The sequence below is a fragment of the Phalacrocorax carbo genome, chromosome 5 (assembly GCF_963921805.1).
Source record: "Phalacrocorax carbo chromosome 5, bPhaCar2.1, whole genome shotgun sequence".
Taxonomy (NCBI): domain Eukaryota; kingdom Metazoa; phylum Chordata; class Aves; order Suliformes; family Phalacrocoracidae; genus Phalacrocorax; species Phalacrocorax carbo.
In genome coordinates this window covers 22,811,519-22,839,257 of record NC_087517.1, presented here as the reverse complement: position 1 = coordinate 22,839,257, position 27,739 = coordinate 22,811,519, and the positions used below count along the sequence as shown (strand labels likewise).

Sequence of the window (27,739 nt, the reverse complement as noted above, 5' to 3'; positions counted from 1 at the left end):
GAGAAAGGGGGTTACAGGGAAAAAATTACACTGATGAGCACTTTAAAAAAGTGGGTTTTTTAGCACAAAGAAATAACTCCCAAACACAAATGACTGCCTTATAGCATGAGTGAACTCTACTGTCGGCAGAATAACAGTACGAACAGTGAAGATTGACCTAAATTAATTCACTTTGTGATTACAAAATACACCAATGTAGTTTTCCTCTGTAAACTAATTTCCTAAGGATTTATACCTACTGAAATACAGATGTAGCAACACTGGAGTGAGGGACACCTTGCCAACACTCTCCTAGCTTTAAGATGACGTGTAGTCTACTTGCAGCTTTCTTCTTCACACACAAAACAAGCTTCTTCTCAGGCAGCCACTGTTTGCACTAAACTAAGTTCATCAGGTGAAAAATAAATGCGGCATAGAAGTTACCCTTCTAGCTGCCAACACACAAGAAGGACACAAACCAATGAAATATTTAAAACACAGCACACTGTATTACACATATTTGTTTTTCATTTCAAGTTTATTAAAACTTTAGCAGTACAAATGATCCAGGTTTTAGATTATCAAAAGACCAAACTGAAATCCACATCTTAAAAAAGGCGTTCCCCAAAATGTCTCTAAAACTTTGAGACAATGGAAACATTAAGTCCACAAACTCATCCGTGCCTGTCGTCATCTGTTCCAGGGCTTGTTTCATGATCAGATTTTTTATCCTTACTAGGGGCATGATCTCTTTCCTGACTCTTTGCTTTCTGGTTTATTTCTTTTTCTGCTGAGGATCTGGTCTTTTCTTTTTCTTTACTGCTGCGTGAATAGGATTTTTTTGATTCTCTCTCTTTGCTACTTGGTCTCTTTTTTGAGTCTGGACTTCTATCCTGATCTCTACTAGACTTCTTATCTTTACTGGATTCAGGACTGCTACTTTCACGGCTTTTTGAACGCCTCTTCCTTTGGCTTTCAGTATCGTTCCTCTTATATGAGCTTCTACTTTCTCTGTTTGAATACCTCTCTCTGTTTCTGCTTTGACTCTCCTCTCTCTCTGAGCTCCTTGATTCTCTCCTCCTCCTATTTTCTCTTCCTCTATATTTATCTGGTGTACCTCTCCTTTCTCTGCTTCTTGATCTTCCTCTTCTTCTTGTTTCTCTATCTCTATTCCTTGAATAGTCTTTACTCCTACTGCGATCTCTGTCTCTGCTTCTTGATCTTCCTCTCCTACTCCTTTCTCGGCTTTTGCTTCGATCCCTCGTTCTACTGCTGGAACTATGTTTTCCTCTAGCATGCTCACGCTCTTTGCTTCTTGACTTATGCCTCTCCCTGTCCTTACTCTTCCTATGGTCTTGTTCATTACTTCTTGACCCTGCCCTTTTACTTCTCTCCTTGCTCCTACTTCTCTCTTTATCTCTCCCTCTAGAATCATAGCGCTTCTCTTTTTCTCTGCCTTTCTCATGATCTCTCTCTTTGCTTTTTGATCTTATTCTCTTTTCATCATGTCTACTGTGCTTCGAGTCTCTTTCTTTACTTTTTGATTTCTCTCGGCTTTTACTATGGCTTCTAGATTTAGCTCTTTTCTTGGCCTTGCTTTTGTTATGTTTGTCATCTTTTTCTGAATTCCTTCTTGTCTCCCTGTCTTTACTGCTGGATTTATGATCTTTTTTCTTCTCTTTTTCCCCTCTTCTGTTTGGACTTTCAGAAACTTGTCTGTGGTCTGATATTTTTCTCTCTTTTCCTCTTCCTGGGCTTTTTTGATTATCTTTCTTGTTTTCATTTATTTCACTCCTTGGAGAGAGAAAGATAGGATTTTAAAAAATATTTTTAATCCCCTCCACTCTGAAAAATTAAGTCAGAAGTGAGACAGCTTCACAACTGAAACTTAAAGCACATTAGGTCATCTATATTAATAACTATGTATTTACAGTAGTGTGATTAAAATCAGACACAGTTATGTAATGGAATAACCAAGTCAGTGCCTGGGTTTTTTTGGAAGTAACTGTAACTGAAAATCTAGGGTGACAAGTGTTATTTTTAATATATAAAAAATTTCAACACATATACTCTGGAAAGAAATAACCTTACTTGTCTCCTTTTATCCATCGTTCTCCACTAGACACTCGCATTCTTTGAGCTCTTTGCATTTCTTGCCTCCAATGTGGAGGAGTTTCACTGCGTCGGAATCGATCTCTTGACCTGGATCTGGAAGGTGTCCGATAACGCTTGAAGGGAAAAAGAGATAACCAAGTGTAAGTTTGAATTTCACATGCTGTGATAGCTAAGCAAGATTTTTATCCCTGGCAAGGTTTTTATTCTACATAGGACCTAACATGACACTTCACATGTATATACCAAGTATACATTACCTTACAAGTTATTAATGTACTGAAAAATATTTGCTGTTCAGCTAAAGCAGGAATACAAAATGCCTGATCAAATAACTTTTTAAGGTAATTTCTATTTCAGGATTTTTATATTCTGCTGACAGGTCTTCTCCTATTGCTTTTATTTAGCACAAATGTGACTCATTTTTCTGATGATTAAGATTCTTCTTAGCTTTGACAAGCAGCACGGAAACAATACTTCACACTTAAGATTTTTTACTAAAAATTTGAAGGATAGGGACATACGTCACTAAAAACATTTGCTACAAGGAGTACATAGCATATGGCTTCACAAAAAAGAACCAGTCTGTCAGATCCCCCTGCCAAAAAGGGGAGAAGTCTTCCCCACATTCCTGGCTCTTATGTCGTACTGGTTCTGGTGTTCACTAGAACCCTTTTTGAGCTAATTCCATTCACTACTTCACAGTTACTACAGTAATGCAAAGAAGGCTTTTTTTTGTTTTCTCTCCCCCCTCCTTCAAATGAACTCAGTATGAAAACAGGAAATTAATTTCATTTTCCTTGTTGTCTTCCTTCAAGCCTCAGTTCCCAAATCAACTATGATGCACCATAAGTCCTGTTTGGTGGATGGTTTTTGAGTGGTTTGTTTGTGTGGTTTTGTGTTGTGTTTTTTTTTTTTAATCAACCATCCTAATGAAAATGGTTATTAACAACAGCAGTAAGACTGTCCTACCACCTTGGTTATTTTGGGGAACAAATTGTAAACATTTACCCTTGGTCCTCTTCCTTTTATTTTCCTTCCAGATCTGGTCACTAACAGCCTCCTCTGGTATGTTGACTGTGAATTCGATAGATTACTAAAAAGAATTTTTTAAAAAGTGATATTGTTTATAACATCAAAGAAAGAAGGAAAAAGAAAATAAAACCATTTTTAAAACCTGTTCAGAAGTTAAACTAAATGAAAACACACATTTAATCTTACTTTTTATTATCAGTGAGACAGTAACAACCACACAGTAAAAACTTCAGATTTTGTGACCACAAAATATTTTACAAGATTTCCACGTTTTCCTGTTTTTGAAAGAAGAGTAAATTATAGATTCAGATTGGTCAGTTCACAGAATCACAGAATGGTAGGGGTTGGAAGGGACCTCTGGAGATCATCTTGTCCAACCCCTCTGCCTGAGCAGGCACACCTAGAGCATGGGGACAAAGGAACGCGTCCAGGCAGGTTTTGAATGTCTCCAGGGAAGGGACTCCACAACCTCCCTGGGCAGCCTGTGCCACTGCTCTGGCACCCTCACAGGAAATAATTTTTTTCCTCATGTTTAGCTGGAACTTCCTGTGTTCCAACATATGCCCGTTGCCCCTTGTCCTGTCACTGGGCACTAATGAAAAGAGCCTAGTCCCATTGTCCTGACACCCACCCTTTAGATATTTGTAGGTATTGATGAAATCCCCCCTCAGTCTCCTCTTCTCTAGGCTGAACAAACCCAAGTCTTTCAGCCTTTCAATAAATTCCAATAAATTCTAAATGAAATTGCAATGCATTTTACTTTCTCTTGAATCGGTCATTTTAAATGTTTCATTCACTAAAACAATTTTCAAAGACTAAGCTTTTGTTCTAGAACAAAGTCAACAGCTGCCAATAAACTGAAAAATCCATTTTTATATCCAGCAGTGCTCACAACATGGAACTGTTTAATATGGAAAGGACTCTATTAACATTAAGAGTCCTAAAACAGTAATTTGACCATACCACTGTCAGCACATAGACTGACCCAAAACAGGTGTACTACCTTTCTCTTTCCTTCTCTCTGCTTTTCCTCTCTTTTTCTTTCTCATCTACTTTAGGAGGACTTTTCCTCATCAGGAACCGGTTTTCAGGTACAGGAGGAATTTCTTCAGGACGGACAGTAGATAATGGCTGTGCTTCAGGGTTTTCATCTTCACTTTCACTGGATGAGCTTTATTTTTGTATTAAAAAAATATTTATACTTAAAGTGAGTTATCTGAATGAGGGAAGACCTTTCAATCTATTTAAATAATTCAGAAATTCTTCTAATTCAATACACAATGATACCACAAGGCTCAGGAAACAGCTATTTCAGAAGCAACCCTTCCCCCGCTGTGGTATCTTTGCTCCAACATGTAAGACTGCAGATTTCTGACCAACATTTTTTATCTATGAATTCTAATGGGACAACACCGAACATACATTTACTCTCTATTTAGATACAGCTTTTTTAAAAAATTAATTTTCTTTTAAAAACACTATCAGGAGAGTCAAGTTCAGATTTTACACTACCATATATAACTGGCTACAAACTATTGTAATTCCAAGCAGTTGGTATAAGCAAACTCATGTGAAATGGGCTTAGTCCCACAGAAGCAACATGTAGGCAACATTGCCCTAAGTGAACATTACTTATATTTTACTGCTAGCTTAGAAAAACGTGACTTGCGCTGATGCAATTTGTATCTTACATTGAACTATAAGCAAAACAATTAGATTAAAAGTAAGAGTTTCAGAAGCAAGAGTGCCTTCTGAGTTTCATTACCGTCCAGCGAAACTGCAAGACTTTTGGCATATCAGACAGAAATAACATTGTTAATTATGTTCATTTATTGATTTTTTTGTTTAGTTTAGTTTTTGTTTAGTTTTGCTTTTATTCCTTACACTACATTTTCATAAGTCCCACTACATATAATTTAAATTGAATTGTACAGAAGTGAATTTAAGGAAACAAGCTATCACCACTCATTTCAAACCAAGCAGTATATTTTCAAGCCAAATATACCTAAGTCTGAGCCCATTCCTTTGCTCCTTTACAAGCTGCAACACATATGCACGTGGACACTGTCCTTTGCCATCATATCAGAAGAATTTAAGCTTGCATATGGAAACCAGTTGTCTCCGAAATGTCAAAATACCTACTTCACTAGCTACAGAATATTATTCTGTGGTTATAGGACAGGAAAATGGTACTTTATGGTGCACATGTATCAACACAAAACAAAAATATCAAAATTGACCTTTTCTTGCTTTTCTTTCTCTTTTTCTTTTCTTTCTTATGTTTCTTAGAATTTTTCTTGTGTTTCTTTTTTCGTTTTTTAGATTTCTCTTCTGAAGCACTCTCAGAATCCGATGATGAATCAGAAGATGATTCTGAATCACTTGAACTTTCCGAGTCACTGGATGAGGAAGACGACTTGTGTCTTTTCTTTTCTTCTTTCTTGGCTTTAAGTCAGAATAGCAAAGACACATTTTAATATCAAACACTTCTAAATGAATCTCAGAAAAAAGAAAATTGACTTATCTAGTATCTGCCTGAACTACTTATAATTGTGTCATGAGACTACTTCATAAAAATACTTAAGAACAAATTGACATTTTGGAGAAAACACTTTCTCCCAAGTACAATAAGGGATATGTCTAGAAATAACCATTTCTCATGTGGCTGCTGGAGCTGCAGATCAGCAATTTACTGGCAATCTGATATTAGTCTGACAGCAAATAATCCAAGAACACACACACCTTTTTATGCCCTTTAACTCATCTGAGACCTACTTAGACTATTAAAAATTATATAAGTATTATCTAAGAATCACGCTAATTTGAAAAAAAAAACCAAACACAAAAGGTCACTAAAGGAAGTCTAGCCCTCTGAGTTATGACACTTCAGGTCCACCAGTTACATAGTATGGATACTCTTCAAATGTGTTTGAAATATGTATCAGGCTATTGTCCAGAAAATTAAAAGCTCTATTAAGAAAATCCAGAAGAGCACATTGGTTATCTTTGGACTGCTGTAGTTGACTTTTCTAATTAGCATCAAATATTTTACTTCGCCATTGCAAATTGCAAAGATAGCCCATCACTCACTATACAACATACTACAGCCACAGACAGAAGAAACTGAACCTTCACCATTAAACAGAAGAAAAAAAATACCAAAAACAAATACTGATGTCCTAACAGCCTGTTTCCTCATCACAGCAAACAATCCATATTTTAGGAGAACACCCGTTAAGACCTTAGAACAGGCTTCAGATGAGAGACAGAAATGAATTTTAAAATTGCATATGAATCCCAGCTGAAAGTATTAGCCTATTTTGCAAAGCTTTTAATAGCTTTCTCTATCCAAAGAATTAACGGTTTACAGAGATATTATCTGACCTACATCAACATATAAGCAGTTTAAATGCAACCTTCCACCCCCTGCTCTTCTTCTGCCCAAAACAGGTAAGGGAAAACATTAGGCACCAAAGACAGGATTATGACCATACAGCCTGTCTGCATATCAAAAGTATTTCATGCAGAGAACACAATGTTTTCACATAGCAGAAAACAAAGATGTCTCCCTAGATAGGCTGAATTTTTCTTTTCTATTAAAGACAGAAATTCAACTGTTTAGTCTAGCCAAGCATTTCTTCTATTGGCTTCCACTTGTGCCCAACAAGATGATGCAATCTGTACTTAGCTACTGTGTATCAGTCATTGTTATAAAATAATAAAAGCAAGTAATTAGAGAAACTCTTGTAAAACAAAAAGAAAAGCTAAAAATCTGTTATAACAACTTTCCTATTAGATGATCTTTGTCCTTGCTCTACAGAAAGAAAGTCCTCTTGGGTATTACAACTACTCAAGTGTCAGAAGAGAAAAGATTTCAAGAACTTCAAGAATTACAGGTTATTAACCAGGTTTTTACTTATGAACAGCCTTGATTTTGTACGTATGCATGGGAAGAAAAATTCCACTTCAGAATTCCCTGCTAGCAATCTCTGATCATATAGCACACTTACAGTGCCCAGAAAAAAAGTTAGTGTGGCAGCAGTACCAAATACTAAGAAGTATCTATTAAGAGTAATTCAACTTCTAGTGTGCAGTTATTTGGAAAATTAATTCTTTTAATTCTATCTAAACGGATTAGAGATATGAAGGCAGAAAAAAAAGGTGATGCTGATGTAGAGAACTTGAGGCAGAGGAAACCCTTCTATGAAGAGTAGATCTGGTAATTGCTCTTCTGAAAACACAATTGGCTATTTAAGGGAACATTATCAATTTTTGGAATTACCAGATGTGGCAGGTAGGGAGTGAAATAAAGAGGAATAAACAAAACCAACGCACCCCACCCCACCCCCATAAAAAACAACCAAAAAAGTCCAACCAAAAAGCCCAGAACTGTTTATGCTGCAAAGACAGAATATCTGTCAAGAGGTTTTGGATGTAATTTCTGATGACATCTAACTATCTCTGTCCAGCAGCAAGTGCTATTTTGAATAATGACACAACCTGGTGCTGGCCAATTACAGCTCACAACAACAAATGAAACCAATCCTGCAGCATGAAGGTCAGCCAGAAAGAAACAAGACTTCTATTTACAATCCAACTGTTCCAGCTCATTAACTTCAGGATCAGATTTCAACTTACGACCACATCTGAAACAGATACAGCATTTCCTACTCCATTCACTGTGACCTATAGTATTTGCCAGATTTCATGAATTACATTATCACGCTGCATGGCACAGCCAAGCACTCTGCATCTCAGCTTGTATGGACTGTAGCAAGTCTTACATTACCAGACTTCTGGACTTCAAATGAAGAAATGACCTGGCGAGAAAGTAGTCAGGCTCAGGCACAAAACAGATGACCTCAGCTTGTAATTCACAGCAGTGACACTCAAATAGTTACCTCATATCAAGTCCAATAACCTGTGCTGGACTACAGCAGTCTCCAAAGAGAGCTTGCCTTTACTTCAGGACATTTAGAATCATAGAATCATTAAGGTTGGAAAAGACCTCTAGGGTCATCAAGTCCAACTGTCAACCCAACACTACCATGTCTCCTAAACCATGCCCTGAAGTGCCACGTCTACATGTTTTTTGAACACCTCCAGGGATGATGACTCTGCCACCTCTCTGGGAAGCCTGTTCTAATGCCTGACCACTCTTTCAGTAAATAAATTTTTCCTAATATCCGATCTAAACCTCCCCTGACACAGCTTGAAGCCGGTTCCTCTTGTTCTATTGCCAGTAACTTCGGAGAAGAGACCAACACCCAGCACTACAACCTCCTTTCAGGTAGTTGTAGAGAGCGATAAGGTCTCCCCTCAAGCCTCCTCCAGACTAAACCACCCCAGTTCCCTCAACCTCTCCTCATAAGACCTGCTCTCCAGACCCTTCACCAGCTTTGTCGCCCTTCTCTGGACACATTCTCCCCAGTAATTTTTTCCAGTGTGTAATAACCCTGCTGTCCAGAGTATCAGGTCTTTTTTTCTATTTTGCATGCATCTTGCTTCAATTATTTGCATGTGTTCCTCTTATGACTTTCATTGCTTGATTAAGGACCCACTGTTTCTTACAACAGAAATTATACATAGTAATCAAGTCCTCAGAGATATGTATTAGGGAACATCAGAGATATGTATTAGGAACCGAGTATCATACTCGGTTTTTGTTGATCAGATGAGACTGTTACTGTGAGGACTTCTGTATCACAAATGCCTCTGGACATATGTTTTTGTAGACAAGGAACCTACCACACAACAGCTGAGGAAAGGGGAAAGAAAAAAAAAAGAAAAAAGCCATCTCCAGCTTCACTTTGAACAGTTTCTGATAAAGCCAAAACAGTTTATGCTGAGTGGCCAGTTCACAAGGGGGGAATAAACAAAATAATCTGGAACAGAAGTCTGAAACAACTGTTCATAGCAACGAGCTTGTGGAAAGTGGGCTAACAACAATGTGTAACAAGGCTGCAGAAGAAATGAGTACTCTAGGGGTTGAATGGGTAGGACAAGAGGAAAGCGAGGATACATGAATCAGAAGTCCAGGTAAGATGTGACTTACCAGAATCACCATTTGCTAAGACTCCTCTTATGCCATACGTATTTCATGATTCTTCAGTGTGTAAATTTGTATCAGTGCTTGATCATTCATACTGATACTTTTTTTTTTTTAAAAGAAATTGTACTGACAGAAAGACCTAATTACAATATTGTTCTTTGATGAATTTTGAAGGCAGCCATAATCTGCCTTAACTGCAGAAAGCACACTTTACAAGCAGTGATTCTACAGGGACATGTATAACATCAACAAAAACCATGAATCAAGCCTAGCACTGGTCTGTGCAGAGTCCCCTAGAAATAAATTTTTCATGAGATAGCTTCATCAGAGGCTCCCGTTAAAAACTGCCCAATGCACAAAGCCATTTAATTTTTTAATTGTTTTTGAGTCAGAATGTCAGTGTCTTACAGAAAACATCTCAGATATAGCTTTGATTAATCAAAGTCATGATCTCAAACAATGCAGCTAGGCTTGCTTGACTAAGACCCCCTTCTGCAAAACTTTGTCAATTGGTATCAAACTCCCATTTGCCTTTAAGAAAATTAATATTATGTTACTTGTTCTACAGTTGTTCTTGAGAATTTTATTAGTTTAGCTAGCCCATAATGACCTTTCTAAATACTGGCTTAACGCTTAGCTTTCTTCTCCCCTCCCCCAGCTTTCAGGATTTTCCCTGGAACTTCAAGATTTCCTGAAAATAATATTAACCAAGATTATTCTTTTATAATGTAGCTTCTCTCATTCATTTTCACTAACTCCTCCGACTTTAAGGAATAAAAAGAAAAGAAAAGGAAAAGATGACAAACATTCCACTTTTCTAGGTGATCATCCTCTCAAATCCAAGGTGAAAGCTTCTGATTTAGGCCCCTGTAATACTGTAATTGTGTTCGCTGTATCATTCAATTCACATAGCATCCAGTAAGTTAGCTCAGTCAAGTCGTCATCCACTCATCCCTAAATAAATCCAGTTCTTCTATACAAAGAGATAGATTTGCTTCCTTCATAAAGTACTTCATCTGGATACTCATCATGATACCCAAAAAACCAATTGCCTTTCCTCAACTTTAACCTAAGAGAAAAACATTCATACCAAGCACCTACCTTCTACTGTGATTCCTTCTGCTACTACCCTCTTGGCTTCCCTGCTAAACCCAAGAAGTATCAGTTCTATTTTCATTCCATAAAGATTTGTCTAATTCCTTCCTTCATGCCACATACCAGACAAGCTCATACAATGAATATTGTTTAAGCCTCCCTTGCTATCATAATGTAACCTCCCACAGAAATTTGCCATTATACTTCCCTCACTAGCAACCTGCTTATTCCTTTGCCATAACAGCAAATTCTTAGCAGCAGTCTCCTCTGGTAACTGCCTCACATCACAGTATCAGTGCCCTTTTGCCTCCCACAGTAACGTGCTACAAACAGTTCCACTGTTAGATGACTCTCTGTTGATGATCTTCCATGACACTGCTCACCTCCCAGAAACTGCTCCTCCTATCTGGATTCCCTGGCCTCTTCCATATACTGCCAGGTCCAGGGGCCTCTCTTGCTCCATTTGTCAGCTTTGGACTGCAGCTTGGAAAATTTCCTTCTGCTGATGTGATGACAAACTTCCTCCTATCTCCACTGCCTCAGGTCAGCACAGCTTATCAGTGGCTCCATGTTGTACATTTAGCAAACAGTTCCAGCCATACTACCATCTCTCACTGTAGCAGCAGATTTCCCTTTGCAGGTCCTATGTACAGCCATTCCCTTTCAATAGCAGGATTCTCCACTCCACCAGGATCTCCATCATGGTCTGTCAGGGAGCACCATCATGAAGATGGCTCTGCAGTAGGGCCCACTTCTCCCCACACTCAGCTCTGCCCTTCACCTGCCTGATCCTGGTGCATAAGGCCTTTCATTCTCCAAACACTCCTGGTGCCCACCATTATCTAGTACTGTGCCTTATAGTCAGCTGAGTGGGCTATCCCATCGCCCTGGCACAAATTTTCCTCCATGGCGCACCAGACCAGCTCAGGAAGCAGTGTCTCCTGGATCCCAGCAGTACTGAGGCAAAGAGGTGCAAGGACACAAGACAAATGGGTAAGACCAGACAGCCAGATCTTTCCAGAAGCCTGTTCTCTTTTAGGAAAAGTTAAAGGAAAAAAAATTTTATATTTATTTTATTCACTCTTTTGATGACACGTACTTTAAAGCCCTGCCTAATGGCTTTAAGATATCAGACTGCTCAGTGCCAAAACTTTAATTCAATTTCAGGTGTTCAAGGGTGGTCTTAAAATGAAGTGTGGCAAACCAAGGACAACATATATACAGACCAGGTACCTCACCCGCTAGCTTCACCCACTCTACATCTGCATTATTTTATTTTCTAATCTTCACCACCCATATATTTTCTAACAGATACCATGCTCCTGAGTACTGTCCAGAAAAATAAAATTATGTCCTAACACACACGGTGACTTATGAGTTAATCTAAGAAGTTCTAGAACCTTAGAGAAGTCAGGAGCCGTAAGATAATTCTGCTTGAATTTTGAGGTACTGAAGAGATCACTTCAGACTCCAAAGTCATTCTGCTAGACAGCACAACAGGTAAACACAGAACTGCATCAAAAAGGAGGAAGGAAAACTAAGAAGCTCAAGCTTGAATGCCCGTATTTTTCTTAGGCCAAAGAATAATTTTTCTTGTCTTGTGCTTCAATATCCTTGGTGCCACCCTTCACAGTATGTACCGGCAGAAGGTGCTACAAATGAAAAAGCATGATGATCCCTATCATAGTTCCTACCAAACATGCATCCTAGGTTTCCTCTAATGAGATTCTCCAGAGTGACAGCAACATCTTAGATTTAGCCTTATTTTGTAAGAGAAGCAGAATCCAATCTCCAATACCCTGTTCAGCAGGGCATCCCTTCCAGAAAGAAAGGCAAGTTCTATCATACTCCTGTTTAAGAATACAGTCCATAGTAACTTAAAAAGGATATCTGCTAAAGGGCAATTCCAGGCTTTTCTACTCTAAGTGCCTGTTCTGAAGGTTTACCTGAAAGAAACTTGAAATAAGTTCAAATACCTGCAAAAAAAGCAACAGTTATCAAATGAAGTCAGACTGCCATCATTCTTCTTAACATAGCACTCTACTTTCTATGGGACAGTGCTTGCCAGCTTTGTACCAAAATTTAGCTAGTACAAGGAAATCCGGGACAGGAGAAGCTTTGAAGCAAGCATATATTATGTTTCTTTAACATCTTCTGCATCAACATCTTTTAAGTTTTTTAGAAGACAGAGCTGTACTGCAATGTTATTCACCTTTTCACCAACTGCCCCTCCATCCATCACAAATACATTTCTAAACAATTTTCTAAGCAACCAACAAGGAACAAAATGAGCAAAATTACCTGATGGTTTGCATCTACGTAAAGGTACAATTCAACTTTACCTTTGGATTTTGGAATTAACTCTCCACAACTCAGTATGCGTACTTCAGCATATGGTTTACTAGATGCATCTGTTTTCTGGTTTTCTATTTCTCTCACAACTTCCTGACCTGAGATGACTTGTCCAAAAACAACATGATGTCTGAAGAATTTAAACAAAAGAATTCTTAGTACTTAGATTTCTCAAGGGAGTTCCCAAACAAACATAAGAAGAAGATAAGAGATATTTACCCATCTAAGTGAGGTGTAGGTTTAGTTGTTCTGTTGTTCCCAGATTTTAATTTCAAGAGAAAAACAAAATCCGTATTAGTGGAAAGCAGTCAGCATTTGAAGCATGTTATATACATGTATGAAAGTGAAAGTTATTTTGAATAAACTAATAAAATTGAACAAAACTAATATATATTAGGTTTGCGTGCAGTTGAAAGTATTCAATGTTTTATAAATTAAACAGCTTATTCAATTCATTACTTTGATGATCACATTTTACTGAACAAAAACACACAGATTTCTAGGCAGCATCCTCATTTAGGATATAATAAGTATTCTATCTGTTAACTTAAATAAATACTACCAGGAACCGATATAAAAATTAAGGCAACTGTCTCAGAGCAGGAAAACTGCAAATAACCTTCTATATATTAGAAAATAATCAGAAATCAAAGGAAGAAAAAAATATCTGTATGTACAGATCATTTGCACAGAAGTAGGACTGACTTTCTCTCAGCTTTCCCCTATACTAGCATTACTAAGGCATGCAGATGTCAGCCATGTCAGAAGTAAAAAACTGGGATATAATTACAGTAGTGATCAGTCAGAAATCCCAAAGTAAGTGTGTAATGCTAAGTGATATCCACAACTCACAATTATGGTCGTGAAATATGGGTAAAAGTGATGTATTTCAAGAATCTTTTCTTTAGATAATTAAGAAAAGTCTATTGCAATGTATTTTAAGAATTTAAGTTTTAACTTAAATGAGACTGCATTGGAAAGTTATTTTGTGACCAAAAAAAAAAACAAACACCCCACCAAACCTCTTCTACTTTTGAGGACCCCAGAGCTGTTTTGATTCCTTCCAGACAACACTCAGAAGAAAGCGATGAGAGCTCTACAAGGACCTAAGAGGTTTGCTTTATTGCTCAAGTTAGAACACAGCTCCTGAAAACTACCAAAAGCTCTTTTGCACAGACAATAAGCACTAAACATGAAAGTGATTACATTAGTCAGGTTCCCTAAAAAGCTCATGACGAAAATGGCTACCTGAATGCAACTTTGTAAAAAAACATCACCTTTGGGTTTGCACAGGAGCTAGTCTTCAACATTCAGAAGGACTGCCTTTACAGCTTACAAATGGCAAACCACACACACATTTCAGGACAGTACAATACTTACATAAAGAACTGTGAACCATTTGTATCTTTCCCTCGGTTGGCCATTGAAAGGAGGAATTCTTTGTTGTGTTTTACAGCAAAGCTTTCATCTAAAGAAAGTGTTTGCAGTTACTTTATACCACGTATGCTTAGATTAATAAGTAAACTCATCCTTATTAAATAAATCTGCTAGTCACTTCACTCAAAGGTTGTATTAAAAATAGATTCAAATTAATAGCTTTTTAATACATTATTCATTCCATTCTAAATAATGCAATTTAATAAGGAGAAATATTAATGTTTTATAGCCAGAGGAAAAAATCTAAAAATTGAGTATTCTTGTTCAAGAGATTTGTTTCCTACCAACATTAGCAGAGACCTCAATCATTTTAAGTTGTTGCTCTTTCTATTCTGCACAATTTGATCATTGCCTCTTTGCAGCAGCAGAAGTTTTTTAGCTGTGCATTAAGAAGTTCCTCATTCTCAGGCAGTTTTGTTGTTTTATTATTTTTTAATACACATGGATATCCATTTGATAGCAATCCCAAACAACTTCTGTTTGTCTGTCAAACATACAGATGAACTTGTCAAGCTGGCCATTAAGAAAGTAAGTTCAACTTGAATGAATCCTACTTCTGATGAGCATGTCATTGTGACGGTTCAAATTAAATCCCAATTAAACTGTGAAAGATAAGCACTATTCTTCATTTAAGACATCTACAAGACATTATCATATCTCCCTCCTTTCCCAAAACAGCATTAAGGCTGTTGGGGGATCCAAACTCTTCAAACATATTAAGTTTGCTCAATATTGCTTAGATACAGATGGCAGGAACAAGCACTAACAAGGGAGAAAAGTACACCGTAAGGCTATGGTTTCACATCATACTGTGTCACTGGCAGTTAAAGGGACAGACCCACTCATTCACCAGTCACCTGTACCATCGCTATCTGGGTTAACATCAAGTGCCAGTCTAATCCTATGGTGAGTTGGTTAGGGGATCCACAAAAGCAAGAACTCCCACAAATTCAGTTTCCTACTGTGGCTAAGTTGAACAGCCAGCTTGCAACTGCCAGCAGGTAGGCAGATGTTTTACTCCTCCTTCCATCTCCCCCAGCCATACATTTCCTCAAACCCAGCTACTCATTTGTGTTGGTTCTGATGCTTGCCAAATTATTGAATTGGGTCCACCCACTAATATGAAAATACATACCTTTTTTGTCCACAACAGCCTCTAGGCATTTTAGCAAGCTGAATCAGCTGAAAGTTTGATCTGAATGAGAGTCAGTGCAAGGCAATACCTCCTCCCTCTTTTGGCAGTTACAAACTGTCAGTTCAACTTAGAGTCTGATATGAAATTGCAGCCTGGCCTTACTGAAATAGTGAGTAATTCTTTTGATTGTTTGCTGCAAGCTCAGACAAGAACCAATGTTAAAAGAAAAGTGGCAGGGAGGAGGGAGGAGCATAACCACTCCTGCTGGTGGCAGCTAGCTGTGACATGGGTTAAGGTGTAATACAAAAACTGCTCCAAGAAACACAGAGATGCTCCACTACATTCTGGACAAAAGCAGGCTAAGAAACACATTTCAGTGCAGAAGAGGTGGTGCTTCTGCAACACTGACTGAAAAAGAACCAGGACTCTGAGAAAACTGATGGGCTCTTTATCATTAATTCCTCTTAGGCCCAGGAAAGCAGGACTTTACGCTTTCTTTTAAATAAACATCTGCAAGGAAACCTGACTCCATCATGCCTTTCTCCTTTTCCCTAGAAGACAGTCCTCAACTTTTAGCCAGCTGCTCAAGCCAAAAAGCATGTGTTTAAAAACAATTATAAAAATGTAAAACTGGTAAAATGAACAAATACAAAGGAGTTTGGTTTTAGTTGTTCATTAATTAAAAAGGTTCATATCTTAAAAGTAAAATAAAATAACCGAAACTGAAGAGTCAAAGGCCTCTAATTCCAGACAAAATCTAAATAAAAACAATGGAGTTCAGGTTTACAGAACAGAGACTACAGAATGTAAAGGTAATTGCTTGTAGTAACACCAAAATAGAGCAGACTGATAAAAACTCTTACCTTCAAAAAAGCCACCATAAATGGATTCTCCTCCCCTGCCATTTCCTTGGAAGAGGAAAAGTGACAGTTACAACTGAAAGTAGTGATTAAGAGTCACATTATGTGGAAGGTGCTTCATAATACAAAATACTGATCCAACTGCATCCAAGTCATTAACATTATTCTTCAAGATATGCAAAGATGATCAAGATGCATCTTCATAGTCCCAGAGCAAACTTGGAAAACAAAAAAGTATTTCCCATGTACTCTGCTATAGTCTGCCTTGTTTCTTTATTTCCTGGCAGCAGATATTTTACCCTCACATTTAAACCTTTCAATAGAAAGTACTTAGTACTCCGAATACTGAGATAACGGAGCAAAAGTGCATGTTTGTGCATGCACAGGTATAAGTTTATATAGATTTATTATATAAGTTTTCATGAAAAGGTTCTTATGCAGAAAAAAGGGAAAAAAGCAGCTGAATCACAGAATAATTAAGTAAATGATGCTACACAACTCCTGAACTGTTCTATTACATAGGCATTGAAGCTTTCTTCAAAGATTCATATCATACCTTCACTGAAGTCACCTCCCTGGATCATAAAATCTTTCACAACCCTGTGAAACAGACAACTTTTGTAATGCAATGGCTTTTGGGTGGATTTTCCTGTACCCTTTTCACCTAAAGGAGAAGAGAAGGAATAAAAACCAGAATTACTCTCTGTACCTGTAGAATCTCCACTACAAAAAAAGTGCTATTTAAGTGCTTAATCAAAATAATCTGCTGAACTCTGAAAAATTAGCTTGTGAGGCAGACACATACCTGTAATACCAATAAGAAAAATGCATTTAAGAAAGCAAAACAGAAACTATCTTCTGTCTCTACAGTTATACTAGAAGGAACTCCTTACTGACATTAGTATATAACTCCGGTGTCTTCCATGCAGATTAACTGAAATTAAAAAGCCAGGTTAGGTTTAAGATAACTGGCATTACTCAGAAGCATAAAAGAAACACTCAGATCTTCAGTTAAAACATGGCAAGGTTAAGGTACCACAAAAGCTCATAATAAAAACAAAGAGGCAGGGGGAAGGACAAGGAATTTTGTTCCCTCCCCTGCTCGTGATTACATCCGCCATCTTCCTCCCTTACACCAGCTCTGGTGCTCTAGACCCATAAGCAGACTCTCTGCTTCAGCTACAACACTATCTACTTTCCCTGCTACCCTCAAATAGATAAGGCCTCTGCTGAGTTGGCAAGATAAATGGCTCATGATGGGTCCTGTGAATGGCAGAGCCAACCTCAAGGTAACAGTAAGGTAATCAGTGGTAGTATGTCGGAAGGAAAAGGTTCTCTTCCTCTCAGTGCTGGCAAACCATTAGACTGTATCTTCCTATAATCTTATTCTGAGCTTTTAAACTGGCAGTTTTTGTCAAGGGCATTGCCTCTGAACTTACCTGTTACAGGCTGGTGCCTCCATATGCATCTGACTAGCTAGAAAAAACACTTCTGATAATAACTTTTGATAAATGTGAAGCTGCATCTGTTCAACTAACTTGGCACATGCCTAACATAGGCATGCCAGGAAAACATGAAGCTGTTGATCCCTGCTTTAAGAAGACAGCATAAACTTTTCAAAACTGCCTGAAAAAAATGCATAAGGAGATAAAATAAAATAAAAAATTGAATTAATTTGCTGATGATCAATATATAAACACTCTGCCCATATATTTTCCTCATTATTCTTAAATACGTTAAAGCAGCGAAGTAGTTCAGCATCTGAATTTGTATTTGAACGACGGCAACTAAGTATGAACTTAGTAGTACTTGTTCCTGACCTGAAATGCTGCTGAAAGACTTCAACTCAAAAATTTAAAGCAGTAGCAGGGAATAACACCTTTATGCAATAAATCTGCCTATTGGGCAGTTGGTAGCAGATTAAGAATGCCATGGTCACACGATAACATACAGCCATTAAAAAGAATCACTTTAAGGTTCAAATTTGCTAATGCATTTTGATAATCTGATTTTGTGCCAGTACACCTAGTGTCAGATCAGGCGATTCCTACATTCCTGCAGACATCATGAATGGTGCACTAAGTGTTCTAGCTAACTTGACATGAATGTAATTATGTACCTACACCTGATTCAGATCATATTAGCACTGCTGAGTGATTCAGTATTAACAGCTACAGAGCCTTGACCTGAAAAACAACAGAGCTGGAAGGAAAGGAAGCAGAAAATGCTGAAGATAGAAAGCATGTATGCTATTTATGTATTCAAAGAATTACTGTTCTGATAATAAATTTAACTTTTGCTAAACTGTCAGCATTTTTAACAAAGGCATGCAGTCCACAGGACAATAATTTTGTTTGGAAATGCTTCCAGGAGAGAATATTCTCAGTATTTTGTTCAAGAAATGATCTCAATTTCAGTAGGAGTGGGAATCACCAGTCTCCATCAACAAAGATTAAAATGAAAAAAAAAAAAAAAACCTAATGAATACCAGCAATACCTTTCAAGTACCTCAAAGTATCATAAGACTGAAAAGTAAGTCTGCATGGTTGACCTCTTCCTGGCTACCTTTCAAGACTGGATGATGTTATATAATGTGAACAGTAATATCTACGCTAGTAGCAGAAGATCAGCTTACTGTGTCCATATTTAAAGTTCATTAGTATATACTCCCTGCAACATACTAAGCCAAAGCTACAACTGCTTTGATTTTACATGAGATGTGTAAGAGAAATCAGCTAAATCTCTAGAGACACCAAGAACCAATCTTTTACATACTTATTTTAATATGTAAGAAAATTTCAGGAAAAATAACAGACATCAAACTAGCTAACATGGCATTACATTAAAAATTATAAATAAAATTTAAAATATACGAACCTGTGCAAAGGCAGCGAAAATTCTCACATGTCTTTGGACACACGTCTGAAAATAGTTCAAAGACCACTCTTCCAGCTAGCAAGAAAAAAACCCCATAATTATTATGAAGCTAACTGGTATTTGTATTATTCTTATATATCTTATATGAGTATCATACTACTGAATGGATATTTTAATTTTCTTACCAGGTACATTGTTGATGGCTATGTCAAAAAAGCAACGAGGTCTCTGGACCTTAACTCCCATGGCTTCAAAAGTTCAAATACTGAAAGTAATAAAAATAAATTTAGTTTTTCCTTTTGTGTAGTGAAACTACATGTAAGTCAACATAGAAGATTTATAAAGACAACAAAAACTGCAGAAAATCAAACAAAAAAAAAACAGAGAACAAACTTAAGTATTTTTAAAGGTTCAGAAAATGCAAAGTATTTTAGGTCATTTTCACGTTTTGTAGACTCAGATGAGTGATTTTATTAATGTTTTCTGTGACGGTATTAAACTTTAGTGCCATACTTCAGATAAGGAAATAAAAAAAAACAAGGAAAAGATACTGTAAGATATGGGGATAATAAAGCTTGAAGTCTACCTATACCATCTGCTCCTAGAATTCTATATCCTTGACAAAATAAGCATCAGAAAGAAAAAAATAAAAAGAAAGAAAAAAATCAGTTTTGAGATTAAACAACTTGGTATAGTGCTCTCAAACAATCTTTTACAATTGCCTTTTAACTGTTTCAGTCTCTGTTAGGCTCAGTGTTGGTGGCTGCCATCTCCACCTGCCCACTCACACCTCTGGTCAGGGTTACCAGCTTCAGACTGGGCCTTTTCTCCTCAGGAATACACCAGCTGCTGCAGTCCACAACCCAGTTCAGTTCATCTCAGTTACTATTAATTACCTGGCCAATGAACTACAGCTGCTCAAGAGAGAACCTACTGCTTGTCTGCAAGCACAGAAAGGTGAGCAGCCCAGGATGGTGAACTTCTTCAAATGCTCTAGGTGAGTAATAATTGTGCAAGTCATGCAGGCATACTTTCAGAAATACCAGAACTTTTGCCATGAATAAAGAGAATGGTCAAATAGTGGAAAATAACTTATGATGGTTATGACTTGACAAATCACCAACATACTGGATGTTAGAACTTAAGCTTTCAATTTCTTAGGAATATATTTCCTGGATTCCTGTCACTGCAGTTATTAGGAGCTGCTCTAATGAGGATCAAAACCATTCTACATGAAAAAAACCCCACCCAAAGATGTAGCTCTTCCACAATCACTGCTAAATAAACTTACTTTGGCTTTTAATTCTTTTCCTTTTATGTTATTGCTTATCTCTTTTGAGTCATCATCCATCCTTGGAGGTATTTAAAAGATGTGTAGATATGGTGCTTAGGGACACAGTTAATGGTGGACTCAGTAGCGTCAGCTTTACAGTTTGACTCAATGATCTTAAGGGTCTTTTCCAACCTAAATGATTCTATGATTCTTTATCGAGAATTTTAATGCAACTCCTCCCTTATCTTCAGGTATATAATTCCCTTTATTTTTGTGTAACAAACAATGTCTTCATCCCACTTGCATCTCCAGCCTTCCAACATTATACACAATCATTTTATTCTTTTCCTTCTCTGAAGCCCCATCGTCTCTGAATTACTTCAGAGAGGGAAAGAAAAATGACGGCAAAAAGATCTGTAAGACTGGACTACCTTTTCTAGAATTTGGAATATAATCCTTAAATTTTCAGTTCTAATTATTTTTTATGCCAGAAAACACTACCCAAATCTAGCTGATGTACTGCATACATCTCTCCTAGAGCTTCACTCATAGCTGTGCCACAGAACAGCCTTGAAAAATTCAATTGTCGCCATCTGTCACTCTCAGCTTACGAACAAGAGGCCACAAGAAATCAAAAGACAGCAGTGTAATCATGTTAGTCTATATTCTTTCAACTTGTGCTCAGAGTCACTCCTAACATTTTGCCAAGATTACACAGTGAAAATCACAAGAAACAAGGCAGGACTAATTTAAATTAAACACCACTCACTAGTTTATCATTCACGGGATTTTTAGCATGAGAAGACTTTGCAAACATGCAGAATCTCAATAGATATCCTCTTAGCTGTGTAACAAATACATTAATTCACACAAGCCAGAGACTCATCAAAAGCAGCACACTTGCCTCAGTCTGCTTGCTCCTCTCCCTGAATCAGGCTTTCTCTTCTGTTAGTACAAAAAATTTTGTAGCCAAGCAGAGAAACAAATAGAGAGAACACCTGTAACTGAGAATTTTGATATTGTCAGGTTAGCAGACGGCTGACCAGCTCACCACGCCACTGCACAAACTCTGGGGCAGCACAAGGAAGGTGGCAGCATGGACAAGGGAAGGGGGAGAGACAGGTGGGAGGAGAGAGACTGCCATCGATACTGAGACCAGCCCAAAGGACAGCCATCAACTCACACTGTCAGCAGCAGAACAGACTACACAGCTAGCTGGACAGAGGGGCAGGAAGATTTTTTTTTCCTAGGAAACCTCTCAGAATAAATGCTACAATAAATATTGTTTGGTGGTAGAACTGACAGTTTTAACTGAAGTGAGACATCTGAGGACTGGCAGTACCACAACTGATCAACCAATTGTATCCAAACTTTAAACATTTAGCTGTAGTGCTTGAGTGAGGCAGGACTTAACTCCTGCTTTACCGGCAACCTGCTTGAGAAATGCAGAGGTATGCCTTAACATTTATATACAGTATTTTAGCCCAAATAAATGCAAGCTATCTTCATATGTGACACCATTTTTATTTCAAACATTGATAATGACTAAAGCTAAATTGTAAAATAAATGTCAATACACCTATGTCAGTCAATTTTTAACTCGGTGTTGTAGAGAACAGGGTGGGAGAGAGAAGGAAGACATTAAGAATTCTACCCGAATCCCTGTTCTCCCCAACTTTTGCTCTATTTGATGTCTCTCTACCTCTACATTGTCTCATGAACAGTGGAACCAATGAAGTTTAGTCCATGTTCTAAATGGTACCTCCAATGTCCCCTGCACTATCCCTAAATCCTCCAATAACATCCCCTAAATACTGCCTGCACTTGGTTCTAAATGACAGTTACGTGAACTGGTCAGTATGAACACTCTGACTGAGCAAATACCAGGCCAAGTAAATATACCTAACTCTCGGGCTGATATTACGTAGTAAACCAGGCTAAAATATCAGCGACATTTATCCTACATACCTACAAGTCAAGCAAGCATTTCCTCTCCAATATATTTAAGTATCCTTTGCACAGTTATTACTTCAGACAGACCTTCTCCCAAAGCATTACAAGGAAAACTACTGTTACAAATGATCGTTTAACCATTAATTTCTATTCACATAGTATTTGATACCAAACACAATCTTGCACATACTAATCATTTAAAACTTGCCTGTATTAAAAGCAAGGCTATCAATGTTAAATACAGAAGCAACAAATAAAAACAATTTGAAAATACCAAGAATAAAGTCAGAAAATGACAAGTAAAGCTCAACAGTACTATACGTCTGGTAACAACAGGGCTTGCATGACTTGTGTATTTAAAGAGATAAATTTAATTTCAGTTAGAATGTGGATACTCAACTCACAATACTTTGAATTTTTAAATTGTGAGCTTGATGGAATTTTACTAGTGAAGGGAATATTATTTTAAAGTCAATCTAAAAGATGCTCTCTATATATACACACAAAAATGCGCTATACAGGCGGGTAATCTTGAGACATCAGCTCACTTCTTCCTTCCAAAACTCTGTAAGGCAGGACAATGTAACAACCCAAGTAGTATCCTGAAACGTTCAAACTATTTATCGTTCCCAACCACCTCCTCTTTGAGGAGCCTCTTACTAAGTCTAAGTAGAAACTATACCAAAAAAAAAAAAAAAAAAGAGAAAAACCCAAACAACCGAATAAAAAAAAAACGCACTTCAGTGTATCTAACAAGAGAGCCCTGTTTGTTTTATTTCCGAAGGCGCAATTACAGTTCAGTTGAGATCATATTTTATATGCTCATATTTATATACATTATACATATATAATTTATATTTAAGAGTTTATTGACAAATACACCAAAAATATTTAGTCTTGTCGGCACAGCTGCATCCATAACCAATGCACCACCAGCTGCATCCATCAGGGTTCACATCCCTTCACACCTCCATCAGCCTCATTAATTTGTTCAAATATTTGCAGGATAAAGCTGGCCAATTCACAGCCAGGCTGCAAACAGCTGTTCTCCTTCAAAATTATCTGTGCCAAGTGAAAAATATAACTATCCCAAACCGTTCACAAGCATCTCTCTGCCAGAGATTATCAATCATATGTGTTGATATGCTTAAAAAATACATCCTGCGGAATTTTTTTCCAAAATCACCTGTGATAGCAAGGATCTGGTTCCTTTTGCTTGAAACGGGCTAGGAAGCATTCACAGATGCACAGCAACTGAAGTATCAACATGTCACACATATCACAAGAGCCAATGGCAAGCAACAATATAGCAGTTTTCCTAGTTTTATGAGGGTAAAAATGCCCCTTTATTTGTAACTATGCTGAAAAGATCATGGGACTACCTATTTGTTTCAGTCTCTCCACAGGACAGAACACATTTGGAACAAAGATGTATTCAGTGGGAAAAATATATATTGTATCCTATTCTTTCACATCTTTCTGTCGTCATCAGCGCTCCCTATTTTTAAGTTCTCCTTGACCTTGCCTTTGTATTTGTTTCCTTGTGTCAATTCACAATTATCTTCTACACTGCTCTTCATTCAATGTCCAAATGAAGTGAAAAATAAAGTTCACTTGTAAGTTCATGTATATATATGAATCTCTAGATATTATTTTTATAATAATTTAAAATATTTAATATTTTTATTTATAAATCAATTCACATTCCTAGCATTTTGTTTCAGGCCATCTACAAATGCAGGAAGACAAAACTATGTTGATTTATATTGCAAAGGTAACCACTTGGCATCATCAGGAATGTATTTTTTAAGCAAAACTTTGAGTCCAGAAAATGTAAATGCACAAAGTGAATACTGAACATATATCACATTCACTAAGGCTGTGGTTCCAGTCACTTGAAGTTAATATAAATGTGGGCTGATACCAGAACAGAGGACTCACACATCCACGTGTTTAGCTTTCATACAGGCGGCCACCTAGCTGCATGAAAACTGCCGTTTCCTCCCTGCTCCAGGAAAGGATTTGGCAGCAGCACATTATCAGCTTAAAGTGACAGTGGAACCATAGACTAAAAATGTTATATGGTCATTCTGGTATGGACTGAAATGGAAGTGAATTTATGGTTGTAAAATGGGAGACATGAAATTTTGTTCCTAGTTCCATTCCTGTGTCAGAGCTTGCAGCTGTGTTAGGATGATACTGAAGGTGTGAACAACAAAAATCCAGTAAGTCCAACCTTCATTCTCCATTTCCTCAGTGTTTTCCCCAAACACCATCATTTCTTCCTGTGTTTCACCATCAATAAACTCTGAATTAGCAGCAATGGCAACTAAGGAAATTAACTTTTTTTCCATTTTACTTGTTGGCGGCACAGTATTTTTGTTGTCAGCAGATTTAGAAATAAGGCACTACACTTAAACACATTTCACGTTTAGGATGCTGTCTTTACAATCACATGAACTTAACACATCTATACGAAAAGGAGAAAACAACTGTGTTCTACAGAGGCCTATGAAATTTATGCAGGAAGACTTTCTGTGCATCATCAGAAATCACATATTATAAGTTTTCAACCTGACTGTCCCTCCTAATGGTATTTAGAGGGGAAAAGCCAACCACAAAAAAAGACTTCCAATGTTTTTGCAGGCAAAAAGTGATTGATACCACTTACCATCAGGCCTCCTTCCCTAGAACAACGCTACAAGTCTTTTTTTTTTTTTTTTTGGACTATTGACATAGTATTTCCCCCCCCCAAAAAAAGAAGAAATCAAGAGATAGCTGGCAATATCAGCCATTGTCTTCCATGGACATTAGGCAAGAACCTGCTATCACCTTCAGGAGATTTACAAAAATACCATCCTCAGACAGGTCCTGACTAAATATACAGTATATACTCCTAACACTACTGCACTGCATAGTTCATTTATATCACTTTCAGTATGGTGGGGTTTTTGGGGTTTTTTTTGTAATTATTAAGATTAATTTAGTCCTCTTGTACTAAAGCGTATAAAGAATACATACCCAGTTATACCATCTCAACTGGGAGAACATAAGCGTTCAGCTGAGAAGGTAGTAACATTCTCTTAAACTATTTAAACAGAAATACAGGCTCCTACTAGACCATGCCCTTTGTTTTCTTTTCCTAGGAAAGACACCCCTACAATGAAAAAGATGGTTAAACATCTAACCACACTCTTGTCAATAGAAAGTAAAAAGCCTTGTTGCCAAGAGTTAATCACGATTTTCTACTATCTAATTTATGCAGAAAGTACTTTTTTTCTGTTAAGATTTGGGAAAAAATACAGGTGTTTTCTCCCAGGTCTGTGCACAAATGAATGCCTTTGTTGGTGTTCACTGCTCCCCCCAAAGCAGCAAAGCGTCCATTTCAATTCTACTATTTGTAACCACGAAGTGGACTAGCCTAGGTCTGAAACCATGAATTTCTATTTTAAAACTTTGAAAATGCTAAGAAAATGCAAGTTTTATCACTGTATCAAATGGAAAAAAGCCTTCAAAGGGTCTAGTATAATCTCCAAGCCATTTATCCATTAGGATCCCCAAAGTAAACTTCAGATGTGGAATCCCTTCCTACCCCTGTTACTGAAGATCTAAAATGCAAATGCACATTGGCTACTAAATGCACATAGCATGGGGGAGTGAACTGGTAGTGGAGAGAGACATCATGCTGCAGCGGAGTAGAATCCTCCATTGCAGTAGATATTCTTCACTCCAAATTCCCTCATAATCCACAGATTTTCTGTGATCCTAAGTGGAAAAAAAAATAAATCTGCTTTTGATAACAGCTTGATGACTGCTTACCTAACTTAAAAAAAAAGTTTGTTTCAGAGAGGAGGACTGGAAAAATGGGAAGTCTTAATACAAAATTAAGTCCCAAAGGGTGCACTCAGAGGATTAGTGATATTGGTATCCTTTATATGTTCCCCTTCAGATCTACTTCATATACAGGAAACTAGACTTTTTCTGAAATCTTTATAATTTTTAAAAAAACCCGATAACTCACAGAGCTTGATTTTCCATAAACTAATGCTTCATAAATCATATGTAATTTCCATATTTTTATCATGGTAGCACCTGAAAATTAAAAATGCATTAATGAATAGGAGTAGTGAACCAAAATGGGGGCAAAAAGATAAATGGGGGTGGAGGTGGGGAAAACAACAACCAAAAGCCAAAAACTAAAACCATTTATTCCTGTCCAAAGAACAGCCTCTTCTGCAGGGAATACAGAACTAAAACATGAAAATCAAAATATTGTCTCAAAGAAAAGATATACCATAGAAAACAGACTTTATGCAAAAGAAATGGTCTCACGTTCCTCTTAAAACAGGTCTCAGATGATTACTAAAATAAACTAGTCAAATGTATTAAAGAAAAAGTGACTTCTTTATCGTCATTACAGAAGATACTTTCCTAATTATGACTAAATTGTAAGGCAACGTTTAACACTACAATAGATATTTTGTCTACAGTTTCAATAAACTACTTTTTCTCCTAAGGCTCTCTTCTTCAAAGCCTCCTCAATGACTCCAAGTACAATCATATACACACAGTACTTATGGTTCGGTCGTGGCTGCAAACAAAAAGAGCCTGAAACTCATTACTCATAAAAATCTCTCAAATGGCTTGGGAAATCCTAAGAAGAGAGAGGGAGAGGACCCTCCTGCCAGCCACGGTAGGTCCCGTAGGCTCCGCTTCCCCAGGAGAGGCCTGCAGAGGGGAGGAGAACATGTGGCAGGCAGACAACCCAGTTACTTCGCCTTCTAGGGGAGGAGGGAGGACTCATTCAAACTCCCTAGCAGGCACCCAGCGGCACCCGAAGGGCCGACCGGGGCTCTCGCACCAGCCGGCCGGGCAGACCGGCGGCGTGCCCGGCCCGCGGCTCGGCGTGCGGCCGTACCCGCCCCCGCGGACCCCACCACCTGGCGCAGTTTTCGCCAGGCCCCGTCCGCCACTTCGCCTGCCTACCCACCCCCCTTCCTCCTCCCGCCTGCCTGCCTTCGGGCCCCGCTCGCCGCTCCCCACTCACCCCTTTTCCTCTCAGGGACCACCCGCGCCCGGGATACCCCGGGCGACCCTCCGGTGAGCGCTGGACACCCCGGCCGCGGCCCACCCGCCCCAACGCACAGGGGCCGCCAGGCCTTGCGAGGGGGCGTGTGTGCGTGGGGAGCCGGCGCGGGCGGCCGCGACAGCCCCACGTCTGCCCCGCAACGGCGGCCGGGCCGGGGCAGTCCCCTCTATCCTATGGATCGGGGAGGGGCCGGGACTCCCACCCCTATCCGTGATCGAGGCTCAGGCCCCGCAGCGCCGCGACCTCCGCCCCCCCGAGTCCCCGGCGCTCACGGCACGGGCCGCGGCCCGGGCCCGGCCGCATGGCGAGGGTGGTGGACCCCGGCGGCGCCCGGCTGCGGCGCCGGCACTCACCCCGCTGGCGGCCCGCGTCGCCCCGCGCTCCTCAGCGCCTCGCCGCCATGTTAGAGCTGGTGCGGCACAGACTGCGTCAGTGGAAGGAAAGGGCGGGAGGGGGCGACCCCGGGGGCGGTGCGGCGCGGTGCGGGGCA

At 38.6% G+C, this 27,739-nt stretch overlaps 1 protein-coding gene across 2 annotated transcripts; it reads right to left on the bottom strand.

The window, feature by feature from the left end:
* Positions 1–498: 498 nt before the first annotated feature.
* Positions 499–27,739, bottom strand: PPIG (peptidylprolyl isomerase G). 2 transcript variants are annotated; one of them, XM_064451546.1, is made up of 13 exons: positions 27,603–27,739; positions 19,120–19,199; positions 18,935–19,009; positions 16,614–16,721; positions 16,061–16,105; positions 14,006–14,093; positions 12,845–12,874; positions 12,616–12,755; positions 5,367–5,571; positions 4,130–4,297; positions 3,103–3,187; positions 2,071–2,207; positions 499–1,773 (listed from the first exon to the last, which is right to left on the bottom strand). In XM_064451546.1, the coding sequence occupies exons 2-13, from the start codon at positions 19,178–19,180 to the stop codon at positions 654–656; spliced, it is 2,262 nt and encodes a 753-aa protein (XP_064307616.1). In that variant the 5' UTR covers positions 19,181–19,199; positions 27,603–27,739; the 3' UTR covers positions 499–653. The 2 variants fall into 2 exon arrangements, with proteins under 2 accessions (XP_064307616.1, XP_064307617.1); XM_064451547.1 differs by lacking the exon at positions 27,603–27,739 and adding an exon at positions 27,208–27,328.

Excerpts from the sequence above, each read along its gene's own strand:
- PPIG (XM_064451546.1), bottom strand. The coding sequence starts at position 19,180 with ATGGGAGTTAAGGTCCAGAGACCTCGTTGCTTTTTTGACATAGCCATC. Across the intron at positions 12,756-12,844 it reads CCTACACCTCACTTAGATGG|ACATCATGTTGTTTTTGGAC; the intron begins GTAAATATCTCT and ends TAAATTCTTCAG. Across the intron at positions 1,774-2,070 it reads CGATGGATAAAAGGAGACAA|GAGTGAAATAAATGAAAACA; the intron begins GTAAGGTTATTT and ends TCTCTCTCCAAG.